The following is a 17074-nucleotide window of genomic DNA, read 5'->3' on the forward strand; positions in this document are numbered from 1 at the left end:
ACACACACACACGCACACACGCAAGGCAACTGCATTCAATTAGAGCATCTAACTCTGAGATGCAGGGAGTGAGTGTGCGTGTGCGTGCGTGCGCGTTAAGCAGGCCACATAAATCAAATCCAACCACTGCAGAGATGTTGCATGTCAACTTGCCTCCTGCATCTCTGTCTGGCTCGGTCAGAATCAGACACACACGACACAACGACGTGTGTGTTTACCGTTTAAAGTTATACCATGTAACTTTTTTTATAAAACAAATCTTAAAATGGTCCTAACTGTTAAATCGCTAAAGTTTTAGAACCCCCACTCCGTTATTTTCAGCTTCAAAAGCCTTCTCTTTATATGTTTTCTATGAGCCTTGAGGGGGGGAGAATTTCGCGGCAAAATGACGTCATCATACTACCGGCCAATCACAGCGAGGGTTATACACTGCCGGCCAATCACAGCGCATCTTGGAGTGGGGTCGCTAGGGCGGCCATATTTGTAGTCTCCCGTGTGTCTCTATACTCGGGTGCACGGTGAAGCATGAAGGAGTGTATAGGGTTGGGATCCGGAACCGGTTCTTCGGGTACCCGGTTCCGAAATTGAAGAACCGGAGCCGGTTCCATCATATTTTTATGACCGGTTCCTATAACGGTTCCTGGTATTTCTCATGAGCGTTCATTTGGCCCAGCTGTGTGCATTGCAAGCGACTGTGACGTCTCGCTACATGTGTGAGTGAGGTGGATACGCCCACTCTCTATGCCCACACTCTACGCCTGCTGCTGAACGACGATCAGATAGCGTCCTTCGAGACAGACGGAGCTAACGTTAGCGCAGCATCAAAACTACTCACGAGTGTGGTTGCACTTACAAGAGAGGGGGAAAAGCATGCAAAGTGCACGAAATGCAGTGCAATCCTTTCGTGCAAATGTGCAGTCTCCTAAAATCTGTACCAGTGACTGCAGCTGCTGCTTCACTTTCTTCAGTAGCCTAGCTAGCTGCTAACGGAGTAACCACGGCGCGGGTGCATCTCTCCACTCCGACATGGAGAGCCTCCCCCACGGCGCAATGTCCATTTCACTCGGCTTGTACTGCAGTTCATTCATGGTGTTCCATATGACGGACGCAATGTTTGTCTGAGGTTTTATGAATAACTAGAACTAGCAACAGTCAGCAACTCGCTCCTTTCAGCTTTCACACTGGTAGAAGCTGGGATGATGATGACAACGAATGACTAGCCGATCTACAAGTTCACAGCACGTCGCGCGCGACACGTTGTGAGCTTGTAGTAGATCGGCTATTCATCGTGCCGTTAAATAACCATGTATTCTCCACTACTTGAACGTCCACCCTTAACCATGCATTCCATTGTTATTGTGGTTAAGTTGAAATAGTAGTTATACAAGTTGCTGTAGTAATCAGGGAATCACTTTATTCTAATATTGAAAGAAGAATATCTCTCTATATATATATATGCCTATATACAACTTCCGGAACCGTTATAGGAACCGGTTCTACCCGGAACCGATTTGGGGGAACCGAAAAAGAATCGGACTCGGTTAAAACCAAATGGATCCCAACCCTAGGAGTGTATCTCCGGAATGGCTGAACGCACAGGAACCAGGGACCCCATAAAAGATAGATCTCGGCGAGGTGGAGGCAGACGCGGGGGTGTGAGAACCGAAAAACGGCCGAAAGACGCGGACGCGACCGAGGTTTGCTATAGAGCTACTGACCACAAGTTGAGCAACTTATACACAGTATAGCTTTAAACAAAGCAAAAAAAAGCACATTAAACGAAGGGTCTTCAACAGAGGGGTCCTCGGAGTTACTACAGGGGTCCTCCAAATCTTTGTGTGATAGAGGCATTTTTTTCCTCCTTTTTTATATTAACCACTTGAACCCTAGTGTCCTTATTCGGAGAACTTTAGCCAAAAATAGCAGATCTACAAGCTCACAACGCCGCGAGGCGTTGTGAGCTTGTAGATCGGCTATTTCAGGCAAAGAGGTTTGGTGTAGAGGAGAAAACAGCGGACTAAGTACAGAGTGAAAGGTCGACTTTATTAAGTATTGACGGTTCAAGTGGTTGAACATCCGAAAACACAAATTGACATGAATCCAAAATACACTGATGATTGTGCCATCAAACGACAAAACTATATGGTATCTATGGGTTTTGGGGGTCCCACTCCCTGCTTCATCTCTCTCTCGACTAAGGGGTCCTTGCAGTTGGCCTGAAAACATTGAAGATCCCTGCATTAAACAATCAACAATCAAAAACAATCAAAGCAGACACTGAAAGGTTACTCTTTATCAGTCTGCGGCGAAATAAACACGGAGGCGTCTGCGATAAGCTGTCACCAACAGATCAATTAAGGCCACGGCGGCGCAGCGTTGCGGCGGGGGTCTCTCTCGCGGCGTCACGTGCACATTCAACTTGGAAGGACCTAGCCTAGTTCACTGCTAAAAGACCCACGGGCGCTAGACATGCCAGGACGTGACACTTTGTGGCAAGAAGACAGCGGAGCGGCGCTCTTCACCCTGGTGCCCTTTCTCTTCCATTGTGGGACGTCGCCTTTTATGCAGTGAGTGTAATGGTTAGGCCCTGCAGCTCTCTTAGGGCGGACGGGGACGGACTGAAGAGGGTGTCCACTGGCATCAGCGTCACAAAGACGAGGTGGATAGACCCAAGGGCGTCGCACCAAAGTCTGGGCCCTGGGTAAAAGGATTCACTGAGGGCCCCCCATGAATGGTCTTCATAGGGGGAGAGGGTTTAACCCATTTAGACTGCAGGGAACACATTATATGCATTATTTTGTGCTTTAACTATTGAAAAATAGCAGATATACAAGCTCACTGCGAGCTTGTAGATCTGCTATTTTTGAAACATCGTGAACATTTGTGCAAGTCTTTGAATGTTTCAAATCCTTTTAAGGTTTTTTTGGCAGTGGTACTCAAATTTCTTTCATGTGAAGGACCCCAAAAATGATATGTATTTGGCCACGGACCCACATCTCAAAATATATAGTTCCAGTGACCCCCCAGAAGCAAAATGTGAGTTACAAATGTTCTCTTAAAAAATACATATATTCAAAGATTTGCACACATTTTCACAACTTTTCAAAAATAGCAGATCTACTGCACTGCGGTGCCGCGCTGTGAGCTTGTATATCTGCCATTTTTCAATAGCTAAAGCATAAAATAATTAGGGCCCTTCCACCTTGGGCCCTGGTAACTCAGTCCCACTTTCCCCTCCCCTTGTGACGCCCCTGGATAGACCCCTCAGTGTGGCCCAGCACTCCAAGGCCAGCACCCCCCTGGATCATGCCCAGTTCCCCACCCACACTACAACATCACCAGCCTTGGGGCACTGTCCCGTTTCTCAAACCCCCAACGACCCCGGGTTTCTTTTTCTCAGAGTGCATTTCTCTTGTTCGGAGCCCTACATTACACACATTTCCTCAAACAACGTAAGAATGAGGGTCGTGTTCATTTTTGATTAACAGCAAAGCCAACAAACCTGGTAAGCTTAATGCAGTGGTTCTCAAACGTGGGGTCCCCAGATGATTAGCTTAATGTAAAAAAAAATGTCTCACTCAACGGTAAACAAACCAACATACAGTATAAGTATATACAGGGTTTTGCACATTTATAAAGTGACAATGGAAGGACTTTCAAGGCCGTTTTAATACCAAACTGGCAAAATTGTCAAATATGAAGTAAGCAAGAGGCGAACATTGTGAAAATAGCAGATCTACATGCTCACAACGCCTCGCAAACAATATTTATCTGTGGAACCGAGTCACATTAAATCTAATACCTACAATCCCAAGTGTTTATCAGGGTGGGGGTCCCCAGTTCATATATGTTTATTTTGGGGGTCACAGCCTAAAAAAAGGTTTGAGAACCCCTGGCTTAATGTTAAAAAGTCCCAAATACTACAATGGTCGCTGATGATCAACAGAGAGCAAGGGTGAGAGACAGAGGGAGAGAGATATACATGAGAACACAGTGCAGTCACTGTTGTTGTGTGCCTGCCAAAGTGACGTCCAGGTGTGAGTAGACTCTTCCTAAACTCTTCATTTACACTGCAGTGACATTCTGATGACTTCTACCCTAGTCCCTGAGGGCCGGCCTAGACAGATTAACAACCCACATTTAGGCCTATGATTATTGAATAACCAGTGAAAAATAGCAGATATACAAGGTCACAGCGCGGCACCGAGTGCCGCGCTGCGAGCTTGTAGATCTGCTATTTTTTTTTTTTAAAGGTCGTGAAATGTGAATTTTCAAAGCGAACGTTTGTAACTAAAATTTTGCCTCTGGGTGGTCCCTGGAACGAAATATTTTGAGATGGGGGTCCGTGGCCAAATAAATATCATTCTGGGGATCCTTCACATGAAAAGGTTTGAGAACCACTGACATAGTAGTCTCTCAAGAACAGACTAACTGAGCTCCAGTTAAGTGAAAAGGACCTTTTCTTTGACGATGGCTGGCCAGATTGCTGACATAGAAACATAGGTTCTTCAAAAGATCTTAGAAGGATTAGTAAGACACTTATAGAATCGGGTCAAAATTCTAATTTTCACGATTTTTCAAAAATAGCAGATCTACAAGCTCGCAGCGTGAGCTTGTATATCTGCTATTTTTCAAAAAAAATCACACTCGTGTGAACTGAGCGGTGGAGGCTGTGTGTGTGTGTGTGTGTGCGTGTGTGTGTGCGTGTGTGTGAATGTGAGTCTGAACAACAGCGCCCCTCCCTTAACATGTGTGGTCAGAAAAGGTTACTGCAGGCTACAGACACGCATACAGACAGACATACATACATACATACATACATACATACATACATACATACATACCCACACACACGGCCACGTATAGGAGCGTTGTGACCACCGCTCAAAAACCATAAAATAATAATACACTATAATGTGTACCCGTTCTAAATGGGTTAAAACCCGGAGGAATCAGTCTGCTAATACACACACAGTAGGAGGGAGATGGAAAGCGCGCGTCGGGGCTGTTTGAAGTTAACCTCGAGTCACCAGGCTTTCTCATGGGGAAAGCCTTGGTATTGGTTTACAACGGGCCGTTTGATCCGGTCTAGGCGGAAACCACAAGCAGAAGAAGCGGCGTCGCTTTGTTTTGGTTCCCCCCGTTTGTTTCCCCAATCCCTGTTAAAATGCTCCAGTAGCCTAGTGTAGTCTTTCGCCAGCCGCTACGAGTTGGACTAAAAGACGCATAATACAAAACGGATTTTCCAAAAGCAAAGCTACGCCTCATCAAGGGGTTTATTAGGTAGGCCCTAAAAAGTATGTTCTTGAGCGCAGGGGAATTATTTTGGGTTAAAGGACAACTTTGTTTTTTTACAACATGGGTTCATATTTTTGATTGTAATTAGAGAAAAGAAAAGGTGAGTGTTAAAATGTTTTCATTTACTGCTTTCAATTGTTTTAGTGATTTTAGTATTTAGATTTTAGTGGGTGGGGGCATGCGTACAAGTGGCTAAATATGTCTTTTTAGACACAAAAAGCCGGCAATTTCTTTGTTACCATTTACACCAGCCCCCATAAGTCACATCTGCCCATGAAAGATTGCGGTGCATCAATAAATATTTAGCCACAAATCAAAATCGTTAAAATCACTAAAACGATAGAAAGAAGTAAATGAAAACATTTTAACACTCATCTTTTCTTTTCTCTAATGACTATCCAAAATATGAACCTGTGTTGTAAAAAAACAAAGTTGTCTTTTAAACTGTTTCCGGTTTGATAGTTCCAGCCAAAGTGTAGTCCGTCTAGGACTACAACATGACGTAGAGTAGTTTCCGCTCCCGACCGGATCAAACCCCTGAAAAGTGAAGGGATCCCGGCCAGGCTAGTTTGAAGGTGAGCAGAAGCATGGGACGAATGACGCGACAGAAATGTATGTTTTCTGTTGGCGGGGGAAGAGAGGAGAACACACTCTCCGTCCAAGCAGGAGAAGGCAGGGTTAAATGAGAGAGAAAGGGTCCTGTGACCTAAACAGCAGCAGCCTAAACAACTATAATCTGGATGACGGATCACGGGTAGCCCGTGGGAAAACCGTGAGACCAGGGCGAACCTTTACGGGCGGGTGATATATGCAGCACACTTTAGGATTTGTTGTCATGACCCGAGCCATGCTGTAAGCGGGCCTGTTTTAATGACAAGCTTGGGTGTTTAGGCTACTATAATTATGTTTTCGAGTATGGTTGGAAATCACTCCGAGGGAGTTTTTTTCTGACTGGAAGCCAGGCTGGCTCTGAATTGTGAGTGAGGGAAAGAGAACATGATTTATTCGGGCACATTGTGTCACTGCCTGGTCGTGGGGAAAGTCAAAGCCCTCTATTGGGAACGAGCAAGAGTTAAAATACTAGACATCAAAAAAGCCACAACATCATAACAATATCACAATGTCACTGCCCTATTTCCATTCTCGGTTTGTTGTGCCCTATATTTACATATTAGATTGCATCTTACAGGCCGGTAATCAAAAGATGCTTTCTTCTTACAGCTACAATCCGGGACCTGTTTTATAGAATGCAATGTTATTTAAACCAGTGGTTCTCAACCTGTGGGTCGGCACCCCCAGGGGGGTCCCCAAATTATTTTGGGGGGGGTCCTCAATTGATTAATTTAATGTGCAACATTGTTTTCTCACTCAACTGTAAACAAACCAACATACAGTTTAAGTGTATAGAGGGTATATTTCTAAAGTGACAATTTAAGGACATTTGAATCCCTCTAACGTGACAAATTAAACATTGACCAAATTGTCAAATATTAGAGGCAGAAATTTTGAAAATATATTTTCACAATAGAACCGTGTTATACAAAATGTAATGCCTCAACTCTTAGTGCTCGTCAGGGTGGGGGGGGTCTCCAGTTAAAATATGATTATTTTGGGGGTCGCGGCCTGAAACAGTTGAGGACCACTGATTTAAACCAATCTGTATTTTAACCAATTGAAAGATTACAAGCAGTAAGCACTCAGCTTGGGAGAAAGTGACACTGTGAGCGTGCAGGTCTGTTATTTGAATGTTGAAGCTGACAGCGCGCCAGATTGGACATTAGTATGCGCTGCCATCTTTATTGTAGCTAGGGATGGGACAATAAGCAATATTATCGTTTATCGTGATTAAAAACACTCATGATAATCGTATCGTGGAGATGTAATTTATCGGGAAATCGTCCTACGTAATGCACTAGGATCAATTCACCTTGTAATTGCTGAGCTGCATATCCAGTACCATTTAAACCCTCTATTGGTAAAACGTACTTATACTTACTTGATAGTATTTTTTTTTTCACTCTACCAAATCTCTTTGCCAAAAAATAGCCGATCTACAAGCTCACAACGTGTCACGACGCGTTGTGAGCTTGTAGATCGGCTATCTTTTGGCAAATGTTCCGCCCAGGATAATGATAAAGGATGTTGGGGATATTTAGATTATCGTGATAATATCGTAAAAATCGCTATTTCTTTGGTCACAATAATCGTGATGTGGCATTTTCATATTGTCACATCCCTAATTGTAGCTGGTGCGTGTGCTGCAAGCACATCCAATAATAACTGTCAATCTATCAAAAGTATTAGTTTCCATTGCATGTCAGCAGCAGCAGTCCCCGCAGCTCTGATCTGAGCTCTCTCTCTCTCTCTCTCTGTGTGTGATTCTGGACGTTTGATTCCAGCGTTCAGTTTAACTGCAGCCCACATCACATCACTCCCTGTTCATCAGCAGCAGCTGACATAACTCTATCGTCATCGACTGTCTGCGGTAGAAGAGCTGCGTGACAGAAAGAAGCCTAAAGCCTCTACAAGAGAGACCTAGTTGTCCGACATCAAATACACAGATAATCGGTCGACAGAATGCCATTGCAGTAAGATGAATAATAACAATGTTATTGTCATTTTCAAGTTGACAATTTTTTTTTCTTCTTTTTTTTTATATTAACCACTTGAACCCTAGCATCCCTATTGGAACATTAGTGGAACATTAGCCAAAAATAGCAGATCTAAAAGCTTACAACGCCTCGCAGTAAGCTTGTAGATCGGCTATTTTTGACAAAGAGGTTTGTAGAGGGAAAAGAAGAGCAGACTTAAGTATTTGACGATTTAAGTGGTTAAATGTCTGAAAATACACATTACTCCAACATAGTGCTGTCAAACAAGTCTAAGATGTCTAAGAAATCTATGAACATTTTTAATCTACAACACAATATGTAGCGGGGGTCCCTGCTTCATATCTCTCTCAGCTAAGGGGTCCCTGGCCTGAAAACGTTGAAGACCCCTGCTCTACAGCGACCAAGCTGTCAGACATCAAATACACAGATAATCGGTCACCAGAATGCCATTGCAGTAAGATGAATAATAACAATGTTATTGTCATTTTCAAACTGGCTTAACCATTTAAACCCAATACACTTTGTTGACTCTATATTTGATACACTTCTTTCCTTCTAGACCATTTTTTGTTGTTGCCTAGAATAGCTGATTTAAAAACTCATTGTGAGGTTGTTGCACATCTTCTATTTTCACAGAATGATCGCCCTAAGGGGAGTAGGGGACGCTAGGGTTCATGATCATCACTAATAGCCAGAAATAGATATAGATAGATATAGATAGATACCTTTATTATCCCAAGGGGGAAATTTAGTTGTCCAGTTGTAGCACAGCAGTATACAGTTATTTACAAAGTTACAGAGAAGTGGGAAAAAATAGATAAGAGTAAAAACAAGAGCAGTACAGTACCAAAAAAGAGAAGGTGCATCAATAGAGGGGGCGAATTAAATATAAGTATATATACATAAAGTGTCTTACAAAAAGAGACCAAAGCATTCAATGCTAGTTAGTGCAACAAGTATCTCACTGCCATTGTTAAACAAGACACATACTCAGAAACTACCAACACAACCTAATAGTGCAATGTCGAAAAACAGTGCGAAAAAAACAACAGAAACAGCTCAGAGCAGAAGAAACTAGGCAGCGTGTCACGGCAAAACGCACATGAGCACTCTCCCTGGAAGGTCCTTAGAGGTCAAAGTCAATACAGCAATAGTTCCAACTTAATAGTGCAAAGTAAAAAAAAAAACAGTGCGAAAAAACAAAACAATAACAGCTCAGAGAAGAAGAAACTAGGAAGCATGTCACCGCAAGACGCACATGAGCACTTTCCCTGGAAGGTCCTTAGAGGTCAAAGTCAATACAGCAATACAACAGCCTACAACCCCACCCGTTCACTCATATCAGACAACACAGGGATGGCTAACAGAAGCCCCAGGACAAAAATCCACTCGTCACAGACAACTTGCCCTCCTAGATCCCAAACAGTGGAATAAACTCCCTGTCGCACTTAAAACCACAGACTCACTCCCTAGCTTCCGCCGTGGACTGAAGACTCACCTCTTCAGACTCCACCTAAACCCATAGCACTACTGTAAAACTCAATGACCACACATGAAGCTAGATAGCATTTTTAGGTTTTAGAAAAGTGTTTTACTGATTAGGTGTGTGGTCTACCCATGTTATAGTTTTTTTTTTAGATTGATATTCCTATGCATTTGTTGTATCGTTGTTGATGTACCGACATGTTATCTTGCTTATTATATCGATGTATTACCTGCTTATTGTAAGTCGCTTTGGATTAAAAACGTCTGCTAAATGCCTAAACTGTAAATCGTGCTAATGAAGGGAGACACCCATTCCACCGTATCTATTATGAGAGAATACCTGGGCTAGACTGGCGTGGCAGACCTGGGGGGAGGGGGGGGGGGGGGGGGGGTACACACATACATGCATACAGAGTGAAAGCCACTGAAGGCTATTGTTTACCATTAGTGTGATGTCACTAGTAGCACTTCCCAGGGGGCCTCAGGCAGGGGAGGGGTGGGAAAAAAACGTGGCGATCAGCAGAACTCTATGACAAAGACCTAGCAGCACACAGCACACTAAACTGACCCACCGACCGGCTGGATGCTAGTGGTGCATCACACTGCCCTTGCCAAGTCTAACAAAAACAAAATGCACACCACACACACACACACAGGGGTGTCACAAGGGGGGGCGGGAAGTGGGACTGAGTTACTAGGGCCCCAAGGTGGAGGTACGTAGGGGCCTCAACTATTTTATACTTTAGCTATTGAAAAATAGCAGATTATACAAGCTCACAGCAGTCGTGAAAACGTGTGCAAATCTTTTAAGCGAATTTTAGTAACTCAAATTCTGCTTCTGGGGGGTCCCTGGAACTAAATATTTTGAGATGGGGGTCCGTGGCCAAAAACATATCATTTTGGGGGTCCTTCACATGAAAAGGTTTGAGCACCACTGACATAGAAACATAGGTTTTTCAAAAAAAAGATTTGAAATATTCAAAGGCTTGCACAAATGTTCACGATTTTACAAACATAGCAGATCTACAAGCTTGCATGTGAGCTTGTATATCTGCTATTTTTCAATAGTTGAAGCACAAAATAACGCGTAATAATGCGTTCCCAGTCTAAATGGGTTAAACCCCCTCCTCCCCCTATGAAGAACATCCATGGGGGGCCCGCAGTGAATCCTTGCACCCAGGGCCCAGGATTTGGTGCGACATCCCTGCACACATGCACACGCACGCGCACACACACACACACACACACACACACACACACACACACACACACACACACACACACACACACACACACACACACACACACACACACACACACACACACACACACACACACACACACACACACACACACACACACACACACACGGCGAGGCGAGGGAGAAATGGAGGCGAGGGCACAGATCATGACTAATCAATAAGGTTGCACATCCATCATCTTGGATAAGAATCTTTCAAGCCGACCTATAACCTCATTAACAATTCAGACCAATCGGCCAGATTTCACCCAAATTAAACCAAATACTTGGGGACTTCTTCTTCCAAAGCATGACATTATGCTGTTTGTATTCTAGTTCTTCAGTAGCACAATGGTTTCCTACATGACTGCGTTCATTCTAGCGGAGTAACGACAGACTCACTCCCTAGCTTCTGCCGTGGACTGAAGACTCACCTCTTCAGACTCCACCTAAACCCATAGCACTGCTGTAACACTGCCCTTCCCTCGATGATCACACATGAAGCTAGATAGCATTTCTGTTTTTTTAAGGTTTTTAGACGATTGGGTGTGTGGTCTACCTATGTTAATATTTTTTTCTAGATTGATATTCCTATGCATTTGTTGTATTGTTGTTGATGTACTGACACCATCTATCTCTATGCTTATTATATTGATGTATTACCTGCTTATTGTAAGTCGCTTCGGATTAAAAGCGTCTGCTAAATGCCTAAACTGTAAACTGTAGTAACCAGCAACTTATTACATGATTAAATAGCTGATGAAACAAAGGAAATTGTTCAATGAAAGCAATGAAGTGCATTCAACTTGCTTTCCAAAACTGTAGTTAATGGTGAAAGGAAACATATTCTTTGTCTTGCCTCGGTTCAAGCTGTCTGTATTTTGTCTTGGCGTTTCTCCACCTGACTAGTCTATCAATGTTACTAAAGAAAGACGTGCATGGTTGGTCAGGCATTATTACACACAAGCTGGCAAACAAGGAATTGCATTTTATACATGATAATGTCCTAAACTGCTCTCTGGGCTGCGTACATGTCTGAGCATAGCAACCTTTCACTGTGGGGTGTTCAATACATTGCATTCAACAAGAGAAGAACCATCATTTATTACAAGGTCACGTAAATGCTTCTAGTGGCTTGGTACTAAAGCTCCAACAACATATGACCAGTGGTGTGTTCTAGACCTTTTTGAGGGCATACTATAAATCTATGATCCGCGGCTATTGTGTGGCCATGGCAGACGCCATTGCATAATGCCTATCAAACACGCTACTTTGAAAGGTTCACAGGGGCAGATTATTATTCATATGTTTTATTTCCGACAGCAGACGCCGTATACGTGCGTTACAGGTAAAACACAGCACTGCATATGACATAGGAAACTTAACCAGCAAAAGGCATTTCAGCTCCATATGTAGTGTTGTGGCAAATGCTGTGACGATACACTAATAATAGGGATCCTGTAAAAATGTGGTTGCCTAGACTACATCAAGTCAGCTTTAATTTATGTCTTCTAATTTATGTCCTGGACATAAGTTCAAAATACAATTCAATTGTCTAATGTCTATTAGAACAGTGGTTCTCAACCTTTTCAGGCAAATAATCATATTTTAACTGGGGAACCCCCACCCTGACGAGCACTAGAGTTGAGGGCGGCATTATATTTTGTTGAGGGAGGCATTATACACTGTTCTATTGTGAAAACAGCAGATCTACATGCTCACAATAGATCAGCAATTTTAAAAATGTCTGCCTCTAATATTTGACAATTTGGCCAAAGTTTAATTTGTCATTTTAGAGTTATTAAAAAGTCCTCAAATTGTCTCTTTAGAAATGAGCATATTATACCCTCTATACACTTAAACTTGTCGGTTTGTTTACTGTTGAGAGAGAAAACAATGTTGCACATTAAGCTAATCATCTGGGCACCACCCAAAATAATGTGGGGACCCCCCCCACCTGGGGGTCCCGACCCACAGGTTGAGAACCACTGTATTAGAAGAATAGGATCTAAAGCCTTCCTCTAGCATCTAGGCTACATTCCACTGCATTGGCCTGCCCTCTTTGCAGGTATGTGGGATTCAAGAGGGATGGCTTGACAGACACAACATCACAGCTTCACTTCTCAGTTACCTCACCTTGCCAGACCGCAGGAGAAACAGTCATAATAATAATAACCACTTTTTACTAAATTAATCTAATAAAGGAATGTGTCCTGGACTGGTACCTTCAGTGGACAGAGATACTAATTGACAACTTGAACTGTAATAGAAGTGAGGGGCAAAAAAACACTATATTTTTACATTGCAACTCTATGCTCCACAATTAACTGGACACTGGTTAAACCCATTAGTATCAGTAGCTCAAATCCAATCTGACCGATCCTTTCCTGTAAGGTGATTAGCTGAGCGTTATTGGCTTTGGTGAAGTCCACAGATACTTTTAACAAATGCAGGTCGACTTGAAAGACTTAGGACTGACTATTTTGGAAGGTGTACTGTACAAGGACCATACCATAGCTAGCTACCCATGTCCTAGGCCTAGCACAGTGGTTCTCAAGTAATACATTACTTGAGGCAGTGGTTCTCAAAGTGGATTCCAGGGACTCTGTAGGTTCGTCTAAATTGACCCATACAAGCCTTGTACAAATGGAACCAAATGAACCTGTCTACACTGCCAGAGTTAAGGGGAGAGACCTTGAAATGTTTAAGTTTGAGAAACACTGACTTGAGGGGGCTCCAAATCAACCTCAAAAGAAGGTCTGCAGCTGAGAGAGAGTGTACAAATGGAACTAGTTGGTTGTACTCTCTCAGAGAAAGGGGAGACCTTGAAATTAAAAAGTCTAAAAAGTCTGTAACTCTGACGGTATACAATATGGAACCAAATGGACCCTGACAGGTCCATTTGGTTCCATTTGGACACTGTCAGAGTTAAGGGGAGACCTTCACATTTCTAAGTTTGAGAACCACTGTCCCTCCTAGCACACAAACAAACAGTGGCCGGTTTCCCCGCCCCCTTGGTACAAGACAAGTAGTAGTTTACTGTCTGCGAAGGACTCCATTTACCCATGCTGAGATCAGCACAGTTTCCATCAACGCCCCGATGACCCTTCTCAGTAATTAGATTGTATTACAGAGGCACGGAGTTATTACCAAGGCGCATCGCAGCATAAAAGTGCTTGACTGTGACATTCACAAAGACGTTTCCATCAGGCTGCTGCTGCTGTCTGTGTGAGTGACTCGTCTTTTAGACCAATGTCATGGCACAGAATTAATTTAACCATTTTAATTTGGTTTATGGCCTTAGTCAAGAGAGAGAGAGAGCTTCCTAAACTGACTGATGCACAGATGCAGCAAGATGAAGGACTTTCACATCATCAGAGGCAGGGTGCATAATGATGATGCCACATTCTTCCAGTGGTGGAAAAAAGCACTCAAATGTTTTACTCAAGTAAATACTGTGGTATAGAAATATTGGAGTACAAGTAAAAGTCTGGAATTCAAAATGTACTTGAGAAAGAAATTTACCTAAAGTACCAAAAGTAAAAGTACAAAATGCTTGAAAATAGCAGATCTACAAGCTCACAGCGCTTGCGAGCTTGTAGATCAGCCATTTCCAAATAGCCTAGGTATCAAATAGGGCTAAAGTGGTTAATTTATGGTTTATAATATCATAATTTACATCTGCAAAGTAACTAGTAACTAAAGTTTTCAAATAAATGTAGTGGAGTAAAAGTACAATATTTGGATCCGAGATCTAGTGGAGTATAAGTAAAAGTATTGGAAACTGGAAATACTCAAGTAAAGCACAGAATCAGATCTCAAAATTGCACTTAAATACAGTACTCGAGTAAATCTACTTAGTTATTTTACATACAACACTGGATGCCACATTCTTCAATGGCTGTGTGTGTGTGTGTGTGTGTGTGTGTGTGTGTGTGTGTGTGTGTGTGTGTGTGTGTGTGTGTGTGTGTGTGTGTGTGTGTGTGTGTGTGCATACATAATAAACAAACATATACTGTTACCTGTCAGTGAAAGTGGACTGTGTGTCACTCATTGGGCTTCCGGTCTTAGATTTGCAGCAGCAGATTATATCCGATTAACATTTTCCACGGCGTGATGGAGACAGACGGTGTCCTCCTCTGGGTGTCCTGTCTTCAGCAACGCCAGGCCAGGGTGTTTGTGTGTGTGTGTTGTGTTGTATGTGGGTAAACAACCTAATGTAAGGAGGCTTTCTGCTTGCTACGTACGTCCAAGCACCAGGAGAAAAATCACCAACAATCTGCTGTTCGTCAGATGACCACACTCCTCCTCGTCTGAACGTGATGGCAGCAAGAAGATATCTTCAGTGCAAACCATTTAAAAACAAATAAACCCAAGGGCTTGCTTGTGGTGCCCTATTAGCCCTATGGTAGTGTAAAACAACCAGATATCCCACAGACAGACTGCCCAGGGTTTTTGGTTTATGAATAATGAAACATCTACTAGACTAGACGTTCTTCTGGTGCAAATAAGATCCTTCTTCTTGTAACGATTCCTCTTCTTTGATGTTTATCTCTTGTACGTAACGTGAGCTAAAGTATTCCTTTATGTAAACAAAAGCAAACACATTGGCCTTGGCTTGCTGCTGGTGGATCCACCCCCGATCCCCTGCTTCAGCTTGAATCAATGGCCTTTGTGGGGGTTAGTTTTAAACCAAGATCTTTGAAGATGTCGTCGTTGGGAATTCCTTCAGTCTCATTTGGTATTTATTATTCCCTGGTAGTCTGGTCCAGTCTGGTGACCAACCATGGAGACCAAAGAATCTCCACAAACGAGTTGGGGTGAGAAAAAAAAACAAAGATCCGCCGTGAGAGGAAAGAAACCGAGCAAAAAAACTAAAACCCACCAGAGTTTTAGATGCTTTAACAGCGACACGATAATGTTAGTTTGTTAAGATGACGATGATGGCGTGTCTGGATGGATGGATATGTCTCGATGATGGTGGAAAGAAACGCTAGATTCCGTGGGTTTAATGAGTTCTTAATGCGTTTTTCCAACAAAACTCTTCTCTTCCACTTCTTCCAGCACTTAAAAAAAACTTTGCTCCGGCAGTATGTCGGTCTGGTCCGAGTGCAACACAAAAAAAAGAGAGAGAAAAACCCCCAATCAAACTTCTTCACTTCAACGACGATCCGAAGCTACTCCACAGCCACCGATATAAAATATACATATGTACATCAATAGTGTCGAAGGCGTTAAATATGTCTATTTTCTGCATGGATGTGTGCGGGGTGGTGGTGTTGTTGGTTGGTTGGTCTCCTCCTGGGTTTGTAGATCACATCAGAAGCATCAGATCCATGACTCCATGTTAAAACACCAGTGTTCCCTTGGCTTGTGTGTGTGTGTGGATGCAAAGAGAGAGAGAGAGAGAGAGAGAGAGAGAGAGAGGCTAGCAGCGTTAGCTACGTGGCTGCTGCCTGGGCTACTAGGCTAGCTAACGGTCGGGACACACACACACACACACACACACACACAAAGTCACAAAAAACAGCGACCAAAAACAGAAAACAGCAGCCGGGGTTCTTCCTTCCAAAGCTTCCAGCCGTCCTTTTCCCAACGCCGGGTAGTTTTTATTCCTGGTGGTAATGAATGTAACAATGTTACTGTCGTCGGAGGAGGAGGTGAAGAAGTTAGTTGTTGGGAAAAATGGTTTTCCCAGCAGAAAGTCCACTTTAGTGCCGCTAGCAACGCCCTGTAGCAGCCTGAGCTAGCTGAGTTCTATCACTAGTCTCTCTGTGTGTAGTCCAACACACACACGCACACACACACACACACAGTATGGAGCAGACCTGACCACTTCCGCCGGGAATAGTGATGGGAATGGGAACACACTACTAGTGGGAAAACCCTGCGTTATTTGATATTTTATAAGTAAAGTACAAATGTATGTATGTAACTAAATATGTAGGCCTACTATATCTATATATATAAAAACTAAAAAAAATAATAATAAAATATATAAATACTAAACATTTTATATATGTATATATATATAATATATATGTGTGTGTGTGTGTGTGTGTGTGTGTGTGTGTGTGTGTGTGTGTGTGTATATATATATATATATATAATATATATATATATATATATATATATATATATATATATATATATATATATATACATACATACATACATACATACACATACATACATACATACATATATATATATATATATATATATATATATATATATATATATACATACATACATACATACATACATACATACATATATATATATATATATATATATATATATATATATATATATATATATATATATATATATATAGCCCATATTGTACTTTGCTTGAGCATTTCCAATCATTTTAGGCTACTTCTACTCCACGGTACTTCTACTCCACGACAATTATTTGAAAACTCTAGTTACTACT

At 42.4% G+C, this 17074-nt stretch overlaps 1 protein-coding gene across 3 annotated transcripts in view; it reads right to left on the bottom strand.

Moving 5' to 3' along the window:
- Positions 1–16367, bottom strand: part of arhgef12a (Rho guanine nucleotide exchange factor (GEF) 12a) — a 157288-nt gene extending 140921 nt beyond the window's left edge. For all 3 annotated transcript variants that reach the window (XM_080732398.1, XM_080732399.1, XM_080732397.1), the window contains exon 1: positions 14658–16367. In XM_080732398.1, coding sequence (XP_080588524.1) covers positions 14658–14689 — 32 coding nt within the window. In that variant the 5' untranslated portion in view covers positions 14690–16367. The remainder of the gene's footprint in view (positions 1–14657) is intronic.
- Positions 16368–17074: the final 707 nt, after the last annotated feature.

Source organism: Nannobrachium achirus (genome assembly GCF_963921795.1).
Source record: "Nannobrachium achirus genome assembly, chromosome: 8".
NCBI lineage: Eukaryota > Metazoa > Chordata > Actinopteri > Myctophiformes > Myctophidae > Nannobrachium > Nannobrachium achirus.